This window comes from Coregonus clupeaformis, chromosome 5 (assembly GCF_020615455.1).
Source record: "Coregonus clupeaformis isolate EN_2021a chromosome 5, ASM2061545v1, whole genome shotgun sequence".
Taxonomy (NCBI): domain Eukaryota; kingdom Metazoa; phylum Chordata; class Actinopteri; order Salmoniformes; family Salmonidae; genus Coregonus; species Coregonus clupeaformis.
The window spans coordinates 28,335,850-28,360,195 of NC_059196.1; the positions used below are offsets into that span (position 1 = coordinate 28,335,850).

A 24,346-nucleotide genomic window follows, 5' to 3' on the forward strand; every position below is an offset into this window, starting at 1 on the left:
AGAGATGGAGAGAGAGGAGGAGGAGAGATGGAGAGAGAGGAGGGAGAGATGGAGAGAGAGAGAGGAGGAGAGATGAGAGAGAGGAGGAGGAGGAGAGATGGAGAGAGAGGAGGAGGAGAGATGGAGAGAGAGAGGAGGAGGAGAGATGGAGAGAGAGGAGGAGGAGGAGAGATGGAGAGAGAGGAGGAGGAGAGATGGAGAGAGAGAGGAGGAGGAGAGATGGAGAGAGAGAGAGGAGGAGATGGAGAGAGAGAGGAGGAGGAGAGATGGAGAGAGAAGAGGAGGAGAGATGGAGAGAGAGAGGAGGAGGAGAGATGGAGAGAGAGGAGGAGGGAGAGATGGAGAGAGAGAGGAGGAGGAGAGATGGAGAGAGAGAGGAGAGATGGAGAGAGAGAGGAGGAGGAGAGATGGAGAGAGAGGAGGAGGAGGAGAGATGGAGAGAGAGGAGGAGGAGAGATGGAGAGAGAGAGGAGGAGGAGAGATGGAGAGAGAGGAAGAGGAGAGATGGAGAGAGAGAGGAGGAGGAGAGATGGAGAGAGAGGAGGAGGAGAGATGGAGAGAGAGAGGAGGAGGACACATGGAGTAGAGATGGAGAGAGAAGAGGAGGAGAGATGACTTAGATTACAACAAGGTAGAGGCCAGTAAATAGCTGATATTAAATTGTGGCTCCATGGAGGCTGTGTATCGATCGCTGGGCCACAGAGAGAGATTGTGTTTAGTGAGGCTTCTGTGTCTGCGGTTGCCAGGTACCGTGCACCACTAGTAGTTGTCTAATGGCAATAACAACCCTACTGTAACACAACAGTGGAAAGACATATACATGTAGCACTATGTGAATGTGGACTGTTTAGAGTGTTTGGTGATGTGGTGTTCCACTATGTGAATGTGGACTGTTTAGAGTGTTTGGTGATGTGGTGTTCCACTATGTGAATGTGGACTGTTTAGAATGTTTGGTGATGTGGTGTTCCACTATGTGAATGTGGAATGTTTAGAATGTTTGGTGATGTGGTGTTCCACTATGTGAATGTGTACTGTTTAGAATGCTTGGTGATGTGGTGTTCCACTATGTGAATGTGGACTGTTTAGAATGTTTGGTGATGTGGTGTTCCACTATGTGAATGTGTACTGTTTAGAATGTTTGGTGATGTGGTGTTCCACTATGTGAATGTGTACTGTTTAGAATGTTTGGTGATGTGGTGTTCCACTATGTGAATGTGGACTGTTTAGAATGTTTGGTGATGTGGTGTTCCACTATGTGAATGTGGACTGTTTAGAATGTTTGGTGATGTGGTGTTCCACTATGTGGCTGTGTACTGTTTAGAATGTTTGGTGATGTGGTGTTCCACTATGTGGCTGTGTTTGCCTTGTCATGCCATGTCACTAGCAGCAGCAGCAGTGTGCACTGGCTGTGTGACTGCAAGTACAACAACCTAGAACACTACCATTATCAGTGGGAATGCTGGGATGTGTAGTCAGTGGCAGAAAGCAGAGCAGATTGCATGCTGGGAGCTGTAGTCCAGGCAGGGCAGTAGCCGAGGTCTCTCTGTGGCTGATGTGATGAATGGTGGTTGTTGCCATGGCAAATTGTCCTGAAAGCAATCTGAGACACATCACCACGGCGATAAAGGAAGAGCTTATTGATCCCTGTGAAGTAATACAGTGAATATATCACACACACGATCACACACACGCGATTGCACACACACGCACAACACACACAAACACAGATGATCACACAGACGATCCACATAGGGAAAATATCAGCTAGCAGACTGAGGGATGATGGTGATGATCAGCAACAACACAAAGGGCACACACACACACATACACACACACACACACACACATACACACAAACAAATACACACACATACACAATGACAACTCAAGCTAATGCTTTTTACAAGCACCCAATGGCCTGGAGGGATATGAGAGAGTGACAGAAAGGAAGAGAGAGAAATATATGAGAGGGAGGAGATAAAGAGAGAGGAGATGAGGCACACACAGAGAGAGAAGGATGAGAGACACAGAGACAGAGAAGAAGATGAGTGACAAAGAGAGAGAGAGAAGGAGATGAGAGACAGAGAGACAGAAGTAGATGAGACAGACAGAGACAGGAGGGACAGAAGGAGATGAGAGACACAGAAGGAGATGACTGATACAGAGAGTGAGAGAAGGAGATGAGAGACAGAGAGAGAGAGAGAATGAGATGAGAGACACAGAGAGACAGAAGGAGATGAGAGACAGAGAGAGAGAGAAGGAGATGAGAGACAGAGAGAGAGAGAAGGAGATGAGAGACAGAGAGAGACAGAAGGAGATGAGACACACAGCGAGACAGAAGGAGATGAGAGACACAGAGAGACACAAGGAGATGAGAGACAGAGAGACAGAAGGAGATGAGAGACAGACAGAGACAGGAGGGACAGAAGGAGATGAGAAACAGAGAGAGAGAGAGAGAGAGAGAGAGAGAAGGAGATGGGAGACAGAGAGAGAGACAGAAGGAGATGAGAGATACAGAGAGAGATAGGAGATGAGACACAGAGAGAGAGAGAAGGAGAGAAGGAGATGAGAGACACGGAGAGAGAGAGAAGGAGATGAGAGACACAGAGAGACAGAAGGAGGTGAGAGACAGACAGAGACAGGAGGGACAGAAGGAGAGGAGAGAGAGAGAGAGAGAAGGAGATGAGAGACACAGAGAGAGAGACAGAAGCAGATGAGAGACACTGAGAGACAGGAGGAGATGAGAGACACAGAGAGACAGAAGGAGATGAGAGACAGAGAGAGATAGAAGGAGATGAGAGACACAGAGAGACAGAAGGCAATGAGAGAGAGAAGGAGATGAGAGACAGAAAGACAGAAGGAGATGAGAGACAGACAGAGACAGGAGGGACAGAAGGAGATGAGAGAGAGACAGAAGGAGATGAGAGAGAGAGACAGAAGGAGATGAGAGAGAGAAGGAGATGAGAGACAGAGAGAGAGAGAAGCAGATGAGAAATATAGAGAGAGAGAATGAGTTGAGAAACACAGAGAGAAAGAAGGAGATGAGAGACACAGAGAGACAGGAGATGAGAGACACAGAGAGACAGAAGGAGATGAGAGATACAGAGAGACAGAAGGAGATGAGAGAGAGAGAAGGAGGTGAGAGACAGACAGAGACAGGAGGGACAGAAGGAGAGGAGAGAGAGAGAGAGAAGGAGATGAGAGACAGAGAGAGAGAGACAGAAGGAGATGAGAGACACTGAGAGACAGAAGGAGTTGAGAGACACAGAGAGACAGAAGGAGATGAGAGAGCGAATGAGATGAGAGAGAGAGAGAAGGAGATGAGAGACAGAGAGAGACAGAAGGAGATGAGAGAGACAGAGAGACAGGAGGCAATGAGAGAGAGAAGGAGATGAGAGACAGAGAGACAGAAGGAGATGAGAGAGAGAGAGGATGAGATGAGAGACAGAGAAAGAGAGAAGGAGATGAGAGAGACAGAGAGACAGGAGGAGATGAGAGACAGAGAGAGACAGAAGGAGATGAGAGAGAGAGAAGGAGATGAGAGAGACAGAGAGACAGGAGGAGATGAGAGACAGAGAGAGAGAGAAGGAGATGAGAGACAGAAAGACAGAAGGAGATGAGAAGGAGATGAGAGACAGAGAGAGACAGAAGGAGATGAGAGACAGACAGAGACAGGAGGGACAGAAGGAGGAGAGAGAGAGAGAAGGAGATGAGAGACAGACAGAGACAGGAGGGACAGAAGGAGATGAGAGAGAGAGAGAGACAGAATGAGATGAGAGAGAGAAGCAGATGAGAAACATAGAGAGAGAATGAGTTGAGAGACAGAGAGAGTTAGAAGGAGATGAGAGACACAGAGAGACAGAAGGAGATGAGAGAGAGAGAAGGAGATGAGAGACAGAGAGAGAAGCAGATGAGAGACATAGAGAGAGAGAAGGAGATGAGAGACACTGAGAGACAGAAGGAGATGAGAGACACAGAGAGACAGAAGGATATGAGAGACACAGAGAGACAGAAGGTGATGAGAGACAGAGAAAGACAGAAGGAGATGAGAGAGACAGAGAGACAGAAGGCAATGCGAGAGAGAAGGAGATGAGAGACAGAAAGACAGAAGGAGATGAGAGAGAGAGAAGGAGATGAGAGACAGAGAGAGAGAGAAGCAGATGAGAGACAGACAGAGACAGAAGTAGATGAGAGAAACAGAGAGACAGGAGATGAGAGAGAGAGAAGGAGATGAGAGACAGAGAGAGAAGCAGATGAGAGACATAGAGAGAGAGAAGGAAATGAGAGACAGACAGAGAGAAGGAGATGAGAGACACTGAGAGACAGAAGGAGATGAGAGACACAGTGAGACAGAAGGAGATGAGAGACACAGAGAGACAGGTGATGAGAGACAGAGAGAGACAGAAGGAGATGAGAGACACAGAGAGACAGGAGGAGATGAGAGACAGAGAGAGACAGAAGGAGATGAGAGACACAGAGAGACAGAAGGATATGAGAGACACAGAGAGACAGAAGGATATGAGAGACAGACAGAGACAGGAGGGATAGAAGGAGATGAGAGAGAGAGAGAGACAGAATGAGATGAGAGAGAGAAGGAGATGAGAGACACAGAGAGACAGAAGGAGATGAGAGACAGAGAGATATAGAAGGAGATGAGAGACAGACAGAGACAGGAGGGACAGAAGGAGATGAGAGAGAGACAGAAGGAGATGAGAGAGAGAGACAGAAGGAGATGAGAGAGAGAAGGAGATGAGAGACAGAGAGAGAGAGAAGCAGATGAGAAATATAGAGAGAGAGAATGAGTTGAGAAACACAGAGAGAAAGAATGAGATGAGAGACACAGAGAGACAGGAGATGAGAGACACAGAGAGACAGAAGGAGATGAGAGATACAGAGAGACAGAAGGAGATGAGAGAGAGAGAAGGAGATGAGAGACAGAAAGACAGAAGGAGATGAGAGACAGACAGAGACAGGAGGGACAGAAGGAGATGAGAGAGAGACAGAAGGAGATGAGAGAGAGAGACAGAAGGAGATGAGAGAGAGAAGGAGATGAGAGACAGAGAGAGAGAGAAGCAGATGAGAAATATAGAGAGAGAGAATGAGTTGAGAAACACAGAGAGAAAGAAGGAGATGAGAGACACAGAGAGACAGAAGGAGATGAGAGATACAGAGAGACAGAAGGAGATGAGAGAGAGAGAAGGAGGTGAGAGACAGACAGAGACAGGAGGGACAGAAGGAGAGGAGAGAGAGAGAGAGAAGGAGATGAGAGACAGAGCATTTATGAACATTTTTGAACATCTTGGCATGGTTCTGTTATAATCTTCACCCGGCACAGCCAGAAGAGGACTGACCACCCCTCATAGCCTGGTTCCTCTCTAGGTTTCTTCCTAGGTTTTCGCCTTTCTAGGGAGTTTTTCCTAGCCACCGTGCTTCTACACCTGCATTACTAGCTGTTTGGGGTTTTAGGCTGGGTTTCTGTACAGCACTTCGAGATATTAGCTGATGTAAGAAGGGCTATATAAAATAAAAATTGATTGACAGAGAGAGAGAGACAGAAGGAGATGAGAGACACTGAGAGACAGAAGGAGTTGAGAGACACAGAGAGACAGAAGGAGATGAGAGAGAGAAGGAGATGAGAGACAGAATGAGATGAGAGAGAGAGAAGGAGATGAGAGACAGAGAGAGACAGAAGGAGATGAGAGAGACAGAGAGACAGGAGGCAATGAGAGAGAGAAGGAGATGAGAGACAGAGAGACAGAAGGAGATGAGAGAGAGAGAGAATGAGATGAGAGACAGAGAAAGAGAGAAGGAGATGAGAGAGACAGAGAGACAGGAGGAGATGAGAGACAGAGAGAGACAGAAGGAGATGAGAGAGAGAGAAGGAGATGAGAGAGACAGAGAGACAGGAGGAGATGAGAGACAGAGAGAGAGAGAAGGAGATGAGAGACAGAAAGACAGAAGGAGATGAGAAGGAGATGAGAGACAGAGAGAGACAGAAGGAGATGAGAGACAGACAGAGACAGGAGGGACAGAAGGAGATGAGAGAGAGAGAAGGAGATGAGAGACAGACAGAGACAGGAGGGACAGAAGGAGATAAGAGAGAGAGAGAGACAGAATGAGATGAGAGAGAGAAGCAGATGAGAAACATAGAGAGAGAATGAGTTGAGAGACAGAGAGAGTTAGAAGGAGATGAGAGACACAGAGAGACAGAAGGAGATGAGAGAGAGAGAAGGAGATGAGAGACAGAGAGAGAAGCAGATGAGAGACATAGAGAGAGAGAAGGAGATGAGAGACACTGAGAGACAGAAGGAGATGAGAGACACAGAGAGACAGAAGGATATGAGAGACACAGAGAGACAGAAGGTGATGAGAGACAGAGAGAGACAGAAGGAGATGAGAGAGACAGAGAGACAGAAGGCAATGCGAGAGAGAAGGAGATGAGAGAGAGAGAAGGAGATGAGAGACAGAGAGAGACAGGAAGGACAGAAGGAGATGAGAGACAGACAGAGACAGAATGAGATGAGAGATACAGAGAGACAGAAGGAGATGAGAGCGAGAGAAGGAGATGAGAGACAGAGAGAGAGAGAAGCAGATGAGAGACAGACAGAGACAGAAGTAGATGAGAGATACAGAGAGACAGAAGGAGATGAGAGAGAGAGAAGGAGATGAGAGACAGAGAGAGAAGCAGATGAGAGACATAGAGAGAGAGAAGGAGATGAGAGACAGACAGAGAGAAGGAGATGAGAGACACTGAGAGACAGAAGGAGATGAGAGACACAGAGAGACATAAGGAGATGAGAGACACAGAGAGACAGAAGGTGATGAGAGACAGAGAGAGACAGAAGGAGATGAGAGACACAGAGAGACAGAAGGATATGAGAGACACAGAGAGACAGACGGATATGAGAGACAGACAGAGACAGGAGGGACAGAAGGAGATGAGAGAGAGAGAGAGACAGAATGAGATGAGAGAGAGAAGGAGATGAGAGACAGAGAGACAGAAGGAGATGAGAGAGAGAGAGAATGAGATGAGAGACAGAGAGAGACAGAGAGAGACAGAAGGTGATGAGAGACAGACAGAGACAGGAGGGACAGAAGGAGATGAGAGAGAGAGAGAGACAGAATGAGATGAGAGAGAGAAGGAGATGAGAGACAGAGAGAGAGAGAAGCAGATGAGAAACATAGAGAGAGAAGGAGTTGAGAGACAGACAGAGACAGAAGGAGATGAGAAATACAGAGAGACAGAAGGAGATGAGAGAGAGAGAAGGAGATGAGAGACATAGAGACAGAGAAGGAGATGAGAGACAGACAGAGAGAAGGAGATGAGAGAGACAGAAGGAGATGAGAGACAGACAGAGACAGGAGGGACAGAAGGAGATGAGAGAGAGAGAGAGAGAGAGAGAGAGAGAGAGAGAGACAGAAGGAGATGAGAGATACAGAGAGATAGAAGGAGATGAGAGAGAGAGAAGGAGATGAGAGACAGAGAGAGAGAAGCACATGAGAAACATAGAGATAGAAGGAGTTGAGAAACACAGAGAGACAGAAGGAGATGAGAGACACAGAGACAGAAGGAGATGAGAGACACAGAGAGACAGAAGGAGATGAGACAGAGAGAGAGAGAAGCAGATGAGACAGAGAGAGAGAGAAGCAGATGAGAGACATAGATAGAGAAGGAGTTGAGAGACAGAGAGAGAGAGAGAAGGAGATGAGAAACACAGAGAGACAGAAGGAGTTGAGAGACAGAGAGAGAGAAGAAGTTGAGAGACACTGAGAGACAGAAGGAGATGAGAGACAGAGAGAGAGAAGCAGATGTGAAATATATAGAGAGAGAAGGAGATGAGAGACAGACAGACAGAAGGAGATGAGAGAGAGAGAAGGAAATGAGAGACAGAGAGATAGAGAAGCAGATGAGAGACATAGATAGAGAAGGAGTTGAGAGAGAGAGAGAAGGAGATGAGAGACAGACACAGACAGGAGGGACAGAGGTTTTAGACCTAGTTCCCTGTTGTTTCCAGGCAGGTTCCTCCTGGATGACTCATGACTGGCCTCTGCCTACAAACACTGTCTCTGTTTGGAGAGGGGCAAGAAACTATTGGGCTTTACTCTGTCTCTCTCTCACACTCACACAAGACACACACACACATATCTCTCTCTCTCACACACACACAACACACACACACACGTATCTCTCTCTCTCACATACACACACAACACACACACATATCTCTCTCTCACACACACACACAACACACACACGTATCTCTCTCTCTCACGTACACACACAACACACACACTTATCTCTCTCTCTCACACACACACACAACACACACATGCACATGTATCTCTCTCTCACATACACACACAACACACACACATATCTCTCTCTCACACACACACACAACACACACACACATATCTCTCTCTCACGTACACACACAACACACACACACATGTATCTCTCTCTCTCATACACACACAACACACACACATATCTCTCTCTCTCACATACACACACAACACACACACGTATCTCTCTCTCTCTCACATACACACACAACACACACATTTATCTCCCTCTCACACATACACACACAACATACACACACAAACAGGAAGGAGTAGATTGATCCTTGTTCAGCTCTCAGGCTAAAAGTTATTGTTGAGGATGATCCTCTTCTAATCACATTACAGATTACAGTCCTCTATCCTACCAGACCTAGTCAATACCTCAGGCCTGTGTGTGTGTCTTTGTGTGTGTGTCTTTGTCTTCGTGTGTGTGTGTGTGTGTGTGTGTGTGAGTGTGTGTGTGTGTGTGTGTGTGTGTGTGTGTCCTTCTGCCAAAGTCAGTCTCAATCATCTAACACGGACGCTCTCTCCTGGAGGTTACACTGTCATTTATTCTGTTTAACACACACAAGGTAGTGAGTCAGACTGGCTCTCAGAAGTACAGCCTGTGGGCGTCAGTATTCATCTTCATGACAATCAACTCTCTCCTTCTCTTAATATATCTCTCTACCAACTCCTCCATCTCCCATTCTCTCAGTCCTTCTCTCCATCTCTCCACCAACTCCATCTCTCATTCTCTCAATCCATCTCTCCACCAAATCCTCCATCTCTCATTCTCTCAATCCATCTCTCCACCAACTCCTCCATCTCTCATTCTCTCAATCCATCTCTCCATCTCTCTACCGACTCTCATATCTCTCCTTCTGTCTCTTATTTTCCTCAACCCCATCTCCCCTTTTAACTCCACCTCCATGATCGCTAACTCAACCTCCATTCATCTCTCCGTCTCTTCCTCTCTTTCCATCTCTTCATCTATCGTTCAGTCCCTCTATCTCTGTGCTAGTGAGAATCATGTGATGTCATGTTGCTGTTACGACAGGGAGAGGTGGATCAGTGGGTTCTCTCTCACAGAGTGGAGACACAGCTCATTTGGTGGTTGTATAGAAACTGCAGCTTCCTCTGAGATATGAAGACATGTATTGTAATGTCTCTGTGTGTTTCTGGCAGCTGGTACCAGACCCAAGTTCCCTGTCTGTTATTTCTCTTCTCCTCCCTCCCTCACTCCTGCCCCCTCCCTCCCTCACCTCCCTCCTCCCTTCCGACCCGGGGGGTGAGTCGGTGTGTGTGTGAGTGTGTGTTTGTTTGCTGGGGTAATGGTGGGGTAAGGTAGGCAAGGCTCTCCTCTATGTGTGTTAGAGAGAGAGAGGCTCAGATCCATGCTAACCTGATTTAGCTTTGGCCGCGCCGGGGAGGCTAACACGATTACCTCTGGCTAATGGCCCTACTGACTGAGAGAGGGGAAGGAGAGGGAGGAGAGGAAAAGAGAGGGGGAGGAGAGGAGAAGGGGATGAGGGAGGGAGAGGGAGTGGGGAGGCCTGTGATAATTATCCCCCTCCCTCCCCAGGCAATGATGGATACAACTTTAGAGGTCTCTGCTCTCTCTCTCTCCTCTCTCTCTCTCTCTCTCTCTCTCTCTCTCTCTCTCTCTCTGTCTCTGTCTCTGTCTCTGTCTCTCTCTCTCTCTCTCTCTCTCTCTCTCTCTCTCTGTCTCTCTCTCTGTCTCTCTCTCTCTCTCTCTCTCTCTCTCTCTCTCTCTCTCTCTCTCTCTCTCTCTCTCTCTCTCTCTCTCTCTCTCTCTCTCTCCACCAAGTGCTCCTCCTTATCCTGCTCTTATCCCTCCCACTACCTCCTTTATCATACTTCCTCTGCAACCCCTCCCTTTGTCCCTCTAATTCCCTCTCTCTAACCATCTATATCTCTCTCTTCTCTTTTCTTCTCTTCTCTTCTCTTCTCTTCTCTTCTCTTCTCTTCTCTTCTCTTCTCTTCTATTCTCTTCTCTTCTCTTCTCTTCTCTTCTCTTCTCTTCTCTTCTCTTCTCTTCTCTCTCTCTATATCTCTCGCTCTCTCTCTCTCGCTCTGTCTACAGCGATCAGGAGGAAGGAGAATGGCTGGTATGATGAAGAACATCCCCTCGTCCTCCTCTTCCTCGGCTCCTCTGAAATCGGTAACTCCTCTTTTCATCCCTCTCTCTACATCCCTCGTTCCCCTCGTTTGTACCACTCAGCTGTGATGTCATGGAGCCTCTCTATGGCAGACTGCAGTAGCCTGGTTATAAGACGAGGAAAAGACACTAGTAGCTTCGATGCAATCATTTATTCACCAACGTTTCGACAGCAAGCTGTCTTCATCAGGATTTCATGTCAAACACTGCAGGTCACCAGTATATATATATATATAGGTTTCCATTGGACACACACAGGTGATTGTAATCATGGCCGGCTGTGGCATGATGTCTTTGGTCAATTTATAAATATCAACAGTATATGCAAAAGCATGAATGGATATCAAAGGATCATAAGTAGCCTACAATTACATCATAAGTAGACTACAAAATGTTATTTACAATAGCCTTGTTGCCAGATCTGTTTGTGTTTTAACCTATACCTCTGACGTTGGTTGTCATGCCATGTACAAACCGATCTGGCAACTACGCTATGACTGCACAGCTGACCTCTACTGACCCCTCAACCACAGCCCTACAGAACTACACTCTCACACACACACACACACACACACACACACACACACACACACACACACACACACACACACACACACACACACACACACACACACACACACACACACACACACACACACACACACACACAGAGAGAGAGAGAGAGAGTCAGCAGCAGTTGTTCTGGGTAAGATATGACTTTGAGGGGTAGGTGTTTGTGTGTGTGTGTATGTGTGTGTTTGTGTTTGTGTGTGTGTGTGTGTGTGTGTGTGTGTGTGTGTGTGTGTGTGTGTGTGTGTGTGTGTGTGTGTGTGTGTGTGTGTGTGTGTGTGTGTGTGTGTGTGTGTGTGTGTGTGTGTGTGTGTGTGTGTGTGTGTGTGTGTGTGTGAGAGAGACATATGACAGGGCTGGGAGATAGATGGAGGGGAGGCAGTGTTCATATTCTCTCTGCCTCCAGCGACAGTGGCCAGGAGACATGAATATTTAACACACAGCAAGTCCCCCATCTCTCTGTCTGGAGATATTACATACACAGAATCCATATGAATATAATGCACACACCATCCATATGGAGATGAACATTTATAAGAGGAATATTTTACTGCCAAACATTATCCCTGACAGACAGAGAAATACAGAGAGAAATGATGACAGAGAGAGAGAGAGAGAGAGAGAGAGAGAGAGAGAGAGAGAGAGAGAGAGAGAGAGAGAGAGAGAGAGAGAGAGAGAGAGAGAGAGAGAGAGAGAGAGAGAGAGAGAGAGAGAGAGAGAGAGAGAGAGAGAGAGAGAGCAGAGAGAGAGGGAGACAGAGAGAGAGAGAGAGAGAGAGAGAGAGAGAGAGAGAGAGAGAGAGAGAGAGAGAGAGAGAGAGAGAGAAAGAGATGATTGAAGGTTCTGCCAAAACTATAATCAACCAACCCTCCTGTGACTCATCTGTGCCTTCTGATAGAGGAAAAATGGTTATTGATCCACCAATCAGATAGCAGGGACAACCCCTCATAGCCTATCAGCAGCTCAGAGATCTACCTGAGATTCCACCCAGATCATCTTTACAATGTTCAGAGGTTCATGTGGAATCATCTTTAGCATGTTCAGAGGCTTGGTTGAAAGTGGATTTCCGTCAAATCATTGATGTTCAACGCTCTGTCCATACTGCACTCTGATTAGTTAATGCTCTCCTCTTCCCATAGGTAAGACTGACCTGGCCAAACAGGTGGCTCGCTACATGCACAAGGACCTCAAAAGGTCTGTGTTACAGTCACACAAGTTCACACATCAGCACAGCTAAAATCAGATTGTATCAGGAATACTGATCATATTATGTGCAGTCCTATGTGCGTGTGTGTTATTACTGCTCAGTAACCACAAGCCTTCTGTTCTCAGGGATTCATCCGCATGGACATGTCCGAATTCCAGGAGAAGCACAAGTTATGACATCATCAAAACCAGGAAGATACTTCATATTCCCAAAACTAGGAAGATACTTCATATTCCCAAAACCAGGAAGAGACTTAATGTTCCCACAACCAGGAATGTCCTTGGGCTGGGATACACTATCTACTGTGGCTGAGGGCTTCCCAGTCGCTGTCATAAACCGTTTAACCCTGTGTTGACTGAGCGACCTTGGGCTCTGTCTAACTTCTCATCTCCCACAATTCAATTCAAAGAGATATGTCCAGGTTCTCACAGAAACACAGACGCATGCAGCATCTGAAGGAAGAAACCGGACCTCTCACTGTTCCCAAAAGGCCCCAAAACATTATTTTTGTATCAGAGGAAGTAGTAATCTGACATCATCTTCAGTTCGATAGGCTCATCTACCTCAGGCGTTTTACCTGTTATCATAATTATTTCTCAATTTCCCTTTTCATCTCTCTCTCACTTTCTCTCTCTTTCCATCTCTCTCTACTCTCTCTCCATCTCTCACTCCACCCTCTCTCCATCTCTGTCTCTCTCTAGGTGGCTAAGTTCATAGGTTCTCCTCCAGGTTATGTTGGTCATGAGGAGGGAGGTCAGCTGACTAAACAGTTGAAGGTGAATCCCAATGATGTGGTTCTGTTTGACGAGGTGGACAAGGCCCACCCAGACGTACTGACCATCATGCTACAACTGTTCGATGAGGTACACACACACAACGTATGTATTAATTTTTTTACTTTATTTATAGATTTTCAGATATGAGAACAGAAAAACAGTACAACCCCAACCCCTCATTCCCTCATTCCCCCATCCACCCACCCATCCCTCCCATCCATCCCTCCCTCCCTCCAATCCACCCACCCACCCACCAAGGCATCATACAAGGAAATCATAGAAAAGTAAATTAAATAGGACAGAAACATAAACAGTAATATAAACAAAAACAATGGAAAAAGTTCACAAAAAATTTAATCGGTATCATAATTATAGTTGAATCTTATCAGCACAATATAATGGCCACTAGAACAGACATGACTGCTTACCAAAATATACAAGTTACACTAAGTAAAAGACAGGCTCTCCACGTATTGTATGAATGGGGACCAGGTTAAGTCAAACTTTTGTCAGGACCCATGCACAGTGTACCTAACCTTCTCCAGGGGCAGAGATGACATCACCTCCTTAACCCACTGCATAAAGGAAGGCGGTTTTGCAGACTTCAAGTGAAAGAGGACAAGGCGGCGAGCTAGCAGCGAGGCAAATGCTATCGCATAAGTCCCGTGTAGCTCAGTTGGTAGAGCATGGCGCTTGCAACGCCAGGGTTATGGGTTCGATTCCCACGGGGGGGCCAGTATGAAAATGTATGTACTCACTAACTGTAAGTCGCTCTGGATAAGAGCGTCTGCTAAATGACTAAAAAAAAATTCGCCTAATGCGTGGTAGAGTTCTGGTCTAGGGGAAATTCCCCCAAAAATGGCAGTGAACGGGTTGGGGCTAACTGTTGTATTACACATATGTGAGAATGCCTCAAAAATGGGTCCCAGAAGCCACTGAAAGATTGGCATGACCAGAACATGTGTCCCACAGTCGCTGGACTCTGGTGCCATCTCAAACACTTGGGATCAACATTTGGATATCTTTTTTGCCAATCTGTCATTTGAGCAATGGAGACGGTGCAAAACTTTGAACTGCATGAGCCCATGCCTTACGCAACATGATGAGGTGTGGATACGCCCAATACTGTGTTGCCATATGTCATCAGGTAGCTCGCCACCCATGTCTTGCTCTCATGCAGATTTACTATTTGCCAAGGAAGGCGGATTAATGTTCTGTATTATGTCGTATAATCTGGAGATTGTGCCCTTCAGATACGGGTTAAGATCTAAGCACCTCTCGACTGGACGCTTAGTGGGCTCGAGTGGAAATGAAGGGAAATGTTTTTTGGCAAAGCTGCGAGTTTGCAGGTATCTAAAAAAGTGGGTATTGGGAATATTATGGTCAACCCTCAGAGTATCGAATGAGACGAATGTGTTATCAACAAATAGGTCATAAAATAACACCAGACCATTCCTATGCCAGAACTGGAATGCTTTGTCAATCTGCGACGCTGGGAAGAGATGACTAGATGTTAATGGAGAGAAGCAGCTTGCTTGTTTAAGGCTATTTCAGAATTGGGACCAGATTTTAAGGGAGTTCTTGACAATGGGATTCAAAACATGGGTGCCAAGGTTCATGGGCAGTGGGGAGCACAGGAGCAAGACAAGTTGGAAGGCTTGACTGTAATTCCATGACGGCCCTGTCACAAGCCGGGCTAGAACTCCGGTCTCAAATGTGTAGAGCTGGGGGTACTACCCCTTGCCACAGAGGAGATGTTGTAGGACCCAAATGAAACACCCCAGGCAATACTCCAGGTAAGTAGATTTAATGTTCAAAACAGGAGGCAAAACAAAACAACTCCCCGAGGGGAGAAAAACAAACTAAAGATAACTTCGAATAACTTACTAGGACTGATACGGTGGGACAAAGCAGGAGACACATAGACAGGACGCAATAACCAAGTGAGAAACAAGGGGAAAACACACAGCTAAAATACTCAAGGGGGAAACAAGGCACAGGTGACATAGATAAGCTAATTAGGACACATGAGGAAAAACTAAGGCAAAGGGGGAACACAGCTGACCTCTAGAGGCCAGGAGACAAACAGGGGAAGCAGGAAGCTGACAGGACCCCCTCCTCTAGGAACGACTCCTGACGTTCCTTCCAGAACACCCTGGCCCCAGGGTGCGAAAATCTCGGATCAACCCTGGGTCCAGGATGTCCCTGGCCGGAACCCAGGAGCGCTCCTCTGGCCCGTAGCCCTCCCAGTCCACCAGATACTGCAGAGAGTTCTGGACCCTCCGGGGAGTCCAGTATCCGGCGGACTGTGTAGGCTGGCTGGCCGTCTATGATCCTGGGAGGTGGCGGGGGTCTGTGTGGGGGGCAAAAGGAGAAGACAAGACAGGTTTAAGGAGTGAAACATGGAAAGTGGGGTTAACTCTAAGGGAGCGAGGCAGAACTAAACGATACGACACAGGGTTAACCTTTCTAGAAATGCGGAAAGGGCCGATGTATCTCTGGGAAAGCTTCTTGGATTCGACCCGGAGGGGCAAGTTCTTAGTGGCCAACCAAACTCTCTGACCAGCTCGGAAACTAGGGGCCGTCCGGCGGTGGCGATTAGCCTGACTTTGGTATCTCTGGAAGGTCCGAAGGAGGGTACACCTGGCCTTCTTCCAGGTCCGCCACAGCGTTGGACAAAGCGCTGGGCCGAGGGAACACCAACTTGCGCCTCCTCCTCTGGAAACAAAGGAGGGTTGTAACCGAACTGGCATTCGAAGGGGGACAATCCGGTGGCTGAGGACTGGAGGGTGTTGTGGGCATATTCAGCCCAAATGATATAGGTGGCCCAAGACGTGGGATTACTGGCCGCCATACACCGCAGGGTGGTCTCCAGATCCTGATTAATCCGTTCCGTTTGGCCATTAGACTCTGGATGGAATCCTGACGATAGGCTGGCTGTGGCCCCAATAAGCCTGCAGAAGGCCCCCCAAAACCGGGACGAGAATTGGGGACCTCGGTCAGAGACCACGTCCAGGGGAATGCCAAATATCCGGAAGACATGGTTCATGAGGAGCTCCGCAGTCTCCTTAGCCGAGGGCAGCTTGGGCAGGGGAATAAACCGGGCAGCCTTAGAGAAACGGTCTACCACCACAAGGATGACGGTGTTGCCCTGGGATAGAGGAAGTCCCCGTAACAAAGTCCAGAGAAAGGTGTGACCATGGCCTTCGAGGAACAGGTAAGGGATGGAGCAGTCCCTGGGGTCGCTGGCGTGTCGACTTTCCCTGGTTGCACACAGGGCAGGCCTCAACATAGACCTGCACGTCCTTCTTGATGGACGGCCACCAAAACCGCCGTCGGAGGAACTCCAGTGTGCGAGCACTGCCAGGATGGCATGTCAAGGGCGACTCATGACCCCACTGCAAGACGCGGGCCCGAACCGAGAGAGGAACGTACAGGCGACCGGCAGGACCACCGCCTGGATCGGGCTCATGGGCAAGAGCTTCTCGCACCCTCTTTCTAGTTCCCACTGAAGAGGTGCGACGATCCTAGACCTCGGAATAATCGATGCCAAGGGCTTCTCTTGTACCTCGGGAGAATAGACTCGAGACAGAGCATCCGGCTTGACGTTCTTGGTGCCAGGTCGGTAAGTCAGGATGAACTGGAATCGATTAAAGAAAAGGGACCATCGTGCTTGCCGAGGGTTCATCCGCTTAGCCTGTTGGAGATATTCCAGGTTCTTGTGGTCTGTGAGAACCTGGAAAGGGTGCTGAGCCCCCTCAAGCCAATGGCGCCACTCTTCCAAGGCCAGTTTAACCGCAAGCAACTCTAGATCCCCACGTGGTAGTTGCGCTCGGCCTCAGACAGGCGGCGAGACATGAAGGCACAAGGGTGTAATCTCCCATCCGCACCCCTCTGAGACAGGACGGCTCCCACCCCCACCTCTGAGGCGTCCACCTCCACCACGAAAGGTCTCTCTGGGTCAGGGGTCACCAGAATCGGAGCAGAAGTGAAGCGGCGCTGAGATCCTCGAAGGCCCCTGCTGCTTCCGGACCCCAGTGAATCTTGGTCCCTCCTCCCTTGGTAAGCGTCGTCAAGGGGGCTACCACCGAGCTGAAATTCTTAATGAACTTCCGATAGAAGTTAGAAAAGCCAATGAACCGTTGAACCTCCTTGACCGTGGCAGGTGTGGGCCAATCGTGGACCGCCTTGACCTTCTTGGGATCCATCTCTAGGTGCCCGGGAGTGACAATAAACCCGAGAAACTGAGTCTGAGAAACATGAAATTCACACTTCTCAGGCTTAACGTAGAGGTGATTGTCAAGGAGCCTCTGGAGAACCCGGCTAACATGCCCCTCATGCTCCTTCAGTGACCTCGAGAAGATGAGGATATCGTCCAGGTACACGAAGACGAACAGATTAAGCATATCCCGGAGAACATCATTAATCAGGGCTTGGAATACTGCGGGGGCATTGGTGAGCCCGAACGGCATCACCCGATATTCATAGTGTCCCGTGGGCGTGTTGAACGCCGTCTTCCATTCGTCTCCTGGCCGGATCCGCACGAGATGGTAAGCATTGCGGAGATCCAGCTTAGTAAAAATGGAAGCCCCTTGAAGCAGCTCAAAAGCAGTGGCCATGAGAGGAAGAGGGTATCGATTCCGAACCGTGATCTTGTTGAGTCCCCGGTAATCAATACAAGGCCTCAGACCCCCGTCTTTCTTTTCAACAAAAAGAAGCCCGCCCCAGCCGGGGAAGTAGAGGCATAGATGAGGCCGGCTGCCAAGGACTCCTTAATGTAGGTGTCCATAGCTGCGTGCTCGGGGGAGGACAAGGAAAAGATCCGACCTCTAGGAGGGCAGCACCCAGGGAGTAGATCAATGGCACAGTCATAAGTGCGATGAGGCGGTAAGGCAGTAGCCCGGGCCTTGCTGAACACTGCTTTGAACCGATGGTAAACACTGGGGACTCGGGAGACGTCAACAGACTCTTGAAACTGGGTACTAGGGGCTGAGGAACTCTGAAGCATGCAGGTGAGTTGGCAAGTGGGACCCCAGCTAAGAATGGTGCCAGTAGGCCAGTCGATCTGGGGATTATGTCTGCATAGCCAAGGGTGACCCAGGATAATAGGATACTCGGGAGAGTCAATGAGATAGAAGGTCTCCTCCTGCTGGTGTTGAGAGATGGTAAGTCGCAGGGACTGAGTCGCCTCAATAACTTTTCCTGGTTCCAGAGGTCTGCCATCCAAGGCTGTAACTGCCTGGGGTTGAGGAAGTAGTTGGGTAGGGATCTTAAGTTCCTTAGCCAAGGTTACATCCATAAAATCACCTGCGGCACCGGAATCGATCATAGCCTGAACCCGATGCTGGTGGCCCTCCCAGGACAGAGTGGCTGGAATAGCTAGGACCGCGTTAGTAGGAGGAGCTCTAATTTTCCCCATCACAACCCTCCTGTAGCTGGGCGGGGACAGGCGTTTCCCGAAAGCTCGGGGCAAGTGGAGCGGAAGTGGCCGGCAACCCCGCAGTAGAGGCACCGACGCTCCCTCATGCGACGTTCCCTTTCATTGGAAGAAAGCCTGGAACGGCCTAACTGCATGCTCTCCGGGGAATCCTGGGGCAGTTCAGGAGCCGGGGCAGCTCTGAATGACGGAGTCCAAACAGGAGAAACAGAGCTGCTCAGAGGAACTTGGGACTGAGACACCTGACGGCGAGCCGTTCTCCGCTCTCTTAGACGATTGTCCAGGCGGATGGCCAAGGCTATGAGGGACTCGAGATCTTCAGCTGGTTCACGGGTGGCTAACTCATCTTGAAGGGGCTCAGATAACCCTCCCTGAAAGCAGACCCTCAGCGCTTCATCATTCCATCCGCTCCTTGCTGCTATGGTTCGGAACTCAATGGCAAAATCTGCCGTGCTTGGGGCCCTGACGGAGAGACAGTAGGCGCTTGGAAGCCTCCCGCCCACTGACAGGATGATCGAACACCCGCTTGAACTCTTCTACAAATGCAGCGTGGGAGTCACAACAGGCCTCCTGGGACTGCCACACCGCAGAGGCCCAGGCGAGCGCCTTGTCTGAAAGAAGGGTAATGAGGTAGGCAATCTTGGAACGGTCTGTGGGAAAACTTGAGGGTTGGAGCTCGAAGGTGAGGGAGCATTGGGTGAGGAAACCCTGACAAGAGCTTGGATCCCCAGAAAAGGGCTTGGGAGGTGGTAGTCGGGGCTCCGCCAACCGAGAAGGCCTGTCGTCACTGGGAGGTGACCGGGGGAAGGGGGAGAACCAAGGAGGCGTTCAAAGAGCTGGTGAAGGGAACTCATCATTTCGGCCAGGAGTTGAGAATGTCTAGCCATCAGCTCCTCTTGTCGGCTGAGAACGGCTTCATGGCGCTGGAAAGAAGCCTCATGTCGAATGATCACCGCCAACAGGTCCTGGGAACTGAGTGTTTCTGGGTCCATGATTGACTTGGTTATTCTGTCACAAGCCGGGCTAGAACTCCGGTCTCAAATGTGTAGAGCTGGGGGTACTACCCCTTGCCACAGAGGAGATGTTGTAGGACCCAAATGAAACACCCCAGGCAATACTCCAGGTAAGTAGATTTAATGTTCAAAACAGGAGGCAAAACAAAACAACTCCCCGAGGGGAGAAAAACAAACTAAAGATAACTTCGAATAACTTACTAGGACTGATACGGTGGGACAAAGCAGGAGACACATAGACAGGACGCAATAACCAAGTGAGAAACAAGGGGAAAACACACAGCTAAAATACTCAAGGGGAAACAAGGCACAGGTGACATAGATAAGCTAATTAGGACACATGAGGAAAAACTAAGGCAAAGGGGAACACAGCTGACCTCTAGAGGCCAGGAGACAAACAGGGGAAGCAGGAAGCTGACAGGCCCAGGTTGGACCATCCTTGTTTCCAAATGTAGAAACCCAATAAACACATTCAGATATATTTGCTGACCAGTAGTAGTGTAAAGGAAGGCCAGCCCGCCTGGGGGTTTCCGTCTCTCTAGATATACCTTTCTCAATCGTGGATTTGACTTATTCCAAATGAAGTTGGAAATGTAGCTATCCAGTTGTTTGAACATCGACTTTGGCAGAAAAATGGGAATAATTTGGAAGAAGTACAAAAACCTAGGTAGTACAGTCATTTTAACAGAATGAATGTGACCTGCTAATGAAATGGGAAGAGACGACCACCTTATGAAATCCTGCTTAGTGCGCTCCAGGAGTGTTTTGCAGTTATGTTTAAACAGAGCCTTAAATGAGCGTGTGACCTTTATCCTTTTTTAAAACCTTTATTTAACCTTTATTTAACCTTTATTTAACTAGGCAAGTCAGTTAAGAACAAATTCTTATTTACAATGACGGCTATAAGTAAAGACCTGATGCTCCACCTTAAACGGGAAATTGGCATACCCAGTACCTTCTGCTAACTGATTAATGGGGAGGAGCACACTTTTTGTTAGGTTTAACCTCTGACCTCTGGCTGTGGAGTTGAGTGGGTAGAACAAAGAACATGAAATAGCCGCCGCATATTATAGAAAGATTACCTACCTGAGATAAATCCGGTTTGGTCAGAGTTAATTATATTAGGCATCATTGTCTCTAAACGGCGAGAGAGGACCTTAGTGAGAATTTTAAGAACGCAGCACAAAAGGCTTATTGGCCGTTATGAGCCACAGTCTAGGGGATTCTTGTCCTTTTTTAAGCAAAACGAAAACAGTCGCCTGGGTAAGTGTCTGGAGCAGTTTCTGACTAGGAAGGAGTCCATTGTACATTGAGCTGATAATAGGGGATAGTTTAGAGGAGAATGATTTATAAAATTCAACAGGGAAGCCATCAGGCCCAGGAGTTTTACCGCTCTGGACTGGATTGCCCGAGTAGCTTCATCATCACTTATTGAGGCATCCATGTTAGTTTGTTCATCTGAATTGAGACAGGGGATGTCCAGATTGTCTAGAAATGCATGCATATGAGATGTCAGGAAGAGCCTCTGACGAGGAAAGAGCAGAATATAATTGCTTAAATTGATTGTTCATTTCGTTGGGATTGGTAGAAGTTAAATCAGCTGCAACACAGATTTCAGGTATGGTGCTGCTAGCAGTGGATTGTCGAAGCTGGTGAGATAACAACTTGCCAGCTTTCTCTCCGTGTTCATAAAATGTCTGACTCGACTTAAACAGACGCTGCTCCGTTTGTTTAGTGGAAAGATTGTCAAATTCCGATTGGTGTAGCAGTCTCTCTTTGTAGAGTTCAGGAGTCGGAGAAGAGGCATATCTGTTGTCCACATCTAGAATGAGTTGAGGTAGCTCCATATCTGTTGTCCACATCTAGAATGAGTTGAGATAGCTCCATATCTGTTGTCCACATCTAGAATGAGTTGAGATAGCTCCATATCTGTTGTCCACATCTAGAATGAGTTGAGATAGCTCCATATCTGTTGTCCACATCTAGAATGAGTTGAGATAGCTCCGATAAGCATTTAGTGCGCTATTTGTTGTCATACTTTGTGTATGAAATAATTTTGCCCCTTAGATATGCTTTTAACCAGGCTCTGTCGCAGCCGGCCGAGACCAGGAGACCCATGGGGCGGCGTACAATTGGCCCAGCGTCGTCCAGAGTAGGGGAGGGTTTGGCTGGCAGGGATGTTCTTGTCCCATCGCCCACTCGGTCGCCAGGTGTACGGTGTTTCCTCCGGCACATTGGTGCGGCTGGCTTCCGGGTTAAGTGGGCACTGTGTCAAGAAACAGTGCAGCTCGGTTGGGTTGTGTTTCGGAGGACGCACGAGTTGCAGCGATGGGACAAGACTGTAACTTCCAATTGGATACCACAAAAATGGGGAGAAAAAGGGGGTAAAATACCAACAAACAAAAAATATATATATACCAGTGAGGGAAAAAAGTATTTGATCCCTTGCTGATTTTGTACGTTTGCCGACTGACAAAGAAATGATCAGTCTATAATTTTTATGGTAGGTTTATTTGAACAGTGAGAGACAGAATAACAACAAAAAAATCCAGAAAAACGCATGTCAAAAATGTTATCAATTGATTTGCATTTTAATTTAGGGAAATAAGTATTTGACCCCTCTGCAAAACATGACTTAGTACTTGGTGGCAAAGCCCTTGTTGGCAATCACAGAGGTCAGACGTTTCTTGTAGTTGGCCACCAGGTTTGCACACATCTCAGGAGGGATTTTGTCCAACTCCTCTTTGCAGATATTCTCCAAGTCATTAAGGTTTCGAGGCTGACGTTTGGCAACTCGAACCTTCAGCTCCCTCCACAGATTTTCTATGGGATTAAGGTCTGGAGACTGGCTAGGCCACTCCAGGACCTTAATGTGCTTCTTCTTGAGCCACTCCTTTGTTGCCTTGGCCGTGTGTTTTGGGTCATTGTCATGCTGGAATACCCATCCACGACCCATTTTCAATGCCCTGGCTGAGGGAAGGAGGTTCTCACCCAAGATTTGACGGTACATGGCCCCGTCCATCGTCCCTTTGATGCGGTGAAGTTGTCCTGTCCCCTTAGCAGAAAAACACCCCAAAAGCATAATGTTTCCACCTCCATGTTTGACGTGGGGATGGTGTTCTTGGGGTCATAGGCAGCATTCCTCCTCCTCCAAACACGGCGAGTTGAGCTGATGCCAAAGAGCTCCATTTTGGTCTCATCTGACCACAACACTTTCACCCAGTTCTCCTCTGAATCATTCAGATGTTCATTGGCAAACTTCAGACGGGCATGTATATGTGCTTTCTTGAGCAGGGGGACCTTGCGGGCACTGCAGGATTTCAGTCGTTCACGGCGTAGTGTGTTACCAATTGTTTTCTTGGTGACTATGGTCCCAGCTGCTTTGAGATCATTGACACGATCCTCCTGTGTAGTGCTGGGCTGATTCCTCACCGTTCTCATGATCATTGCAACTCCATGAGGTGAGATCTTGCATGGAGCCCCAGGCCGAGGGAGATTGACAGGTCTTTTGTGTTTCTTCCATTTGCAAATAATCGCACCAACTGTTGTCACCTTCTCACCAAGCTGCTTGCCGATGGTCTTGTAGCCGATTCCAGCCTTGTGTAGGTCTACAATCTTGTCCCTGACATCCTTGGAGAGCTCTTTGGTCTTGGCCATGGTGGAGAGTTTGGAATCTGATTGATTGATTGCTTCTGTGGACAGGTGTCTTTTATACAGGTAACAAGCTGAGATTAGGAGCACTCCCTTTAAGAGTGTGCTCCTAATCTCAGCTCATTACCTGTATAAAAGACACCTGGGAGCCAGAAATCTTTCTGATTGAGAGGGGGTCAAATACTTATTTCCCTCATTAAAATGCAAATCAATTTATAACATTTTTGACATGCGTTTTTCTGGATTTTGTTGTTGTTATTCTGTCTCTCAATGTTCAAATAAACCTACCATTAAAATTATAGACTGATCATTTCTTTGTCAGTGGGCAAACGTACAAAATCAGCAGGGGATCAAATACTTTTTTCCCTCACTGTATGTATTCACCCCATTTGCTATGAAGCCCCTAAATAAGATCTGGTGCAACCAATTACCTTTATAATTAGTTAAATAAAGTCCACAAAATGGAAAGAATATGGCACCACAACAAACCTGCCAAGAGAGGGCCGCCCACCAAAACTCACAGACCAGGCAAGGAGGGCATTAATCAGAGAGGCAACAAAGAGACCAAAGATAACCCTGAAGGAGCTGCAAAGCTCCACAGAGGACCATTTTAAACCATTTGAGCTCTTTGGCCAACAAGGAAAACGCTGTGTCTGGCGCAAACCCAACACCTCTCATCATCCCGAGAACACCATCCCCACAGTGAAGCATGGTGATGGCAGCATCATGCTGTGGGGATGTTTTTCATCAGCAGGGACTGAGAAACTTCTCAGAATTGAAGGAATGATGGATGGTGCTAAATACAGGGAAAATTATTGAGGGAAACCTGTTTCAGTCTTCCAGAGATTTGAGACTGGGACGAAGGTTCACCTTCCAGCAGGACAATGACCCTAAGCATACTGCTAAAGCAACACTCGAGTGGTTTAAGGGGAAACATTTAAATGTCTTAGAATGGCCTAGTCAAAGCCCAGACCTCAATCCAATTGAGAATCTGTGGTATGACTTAAAGATTGTTGTACACCAGCGGAACCCATCCAACTTGAAGGAGCTGGAGCAGTTTTGCCTTGAAGAATGGGAAAAAATCCCAGTGGCTAGATGTGCCAAGCTTATAGAGACATACCCCAAGAGACTTGCAGCTGTAATTGCTGCAAAAGGTGGCTCTACAAAGTATTGACTCTGGGGGGG

At 47.8% G+C, this 24,346-nt stretch overlaps 1 protein-coding gene across 1 annotated transcript in view; it reads left to right on the forward strand.

Annotated features, from left to right (window-relative positions):
* Positions 1-24,346, forward strand: part of LOC121557653 (caseinolytic peptidase B protein homolog) — an 81,960-nt gene that overhangs the window by 31,106 nt on the left and 26,508 nt on the right. Inside the window, 4 exon segments of the mRNA XM_041871173.1 lie at positions 10,433-10,510; positions 12,217-12,275; positions 12,410-12,452; positions 12,984-13,147. Of these exon segments, the coding sequence (XP_041727107.1) occupies positions 10,433-10,510; positions 12,217-12,275; positions 12,410-12,452; positions 12,984-13,147 (344 nt within the window).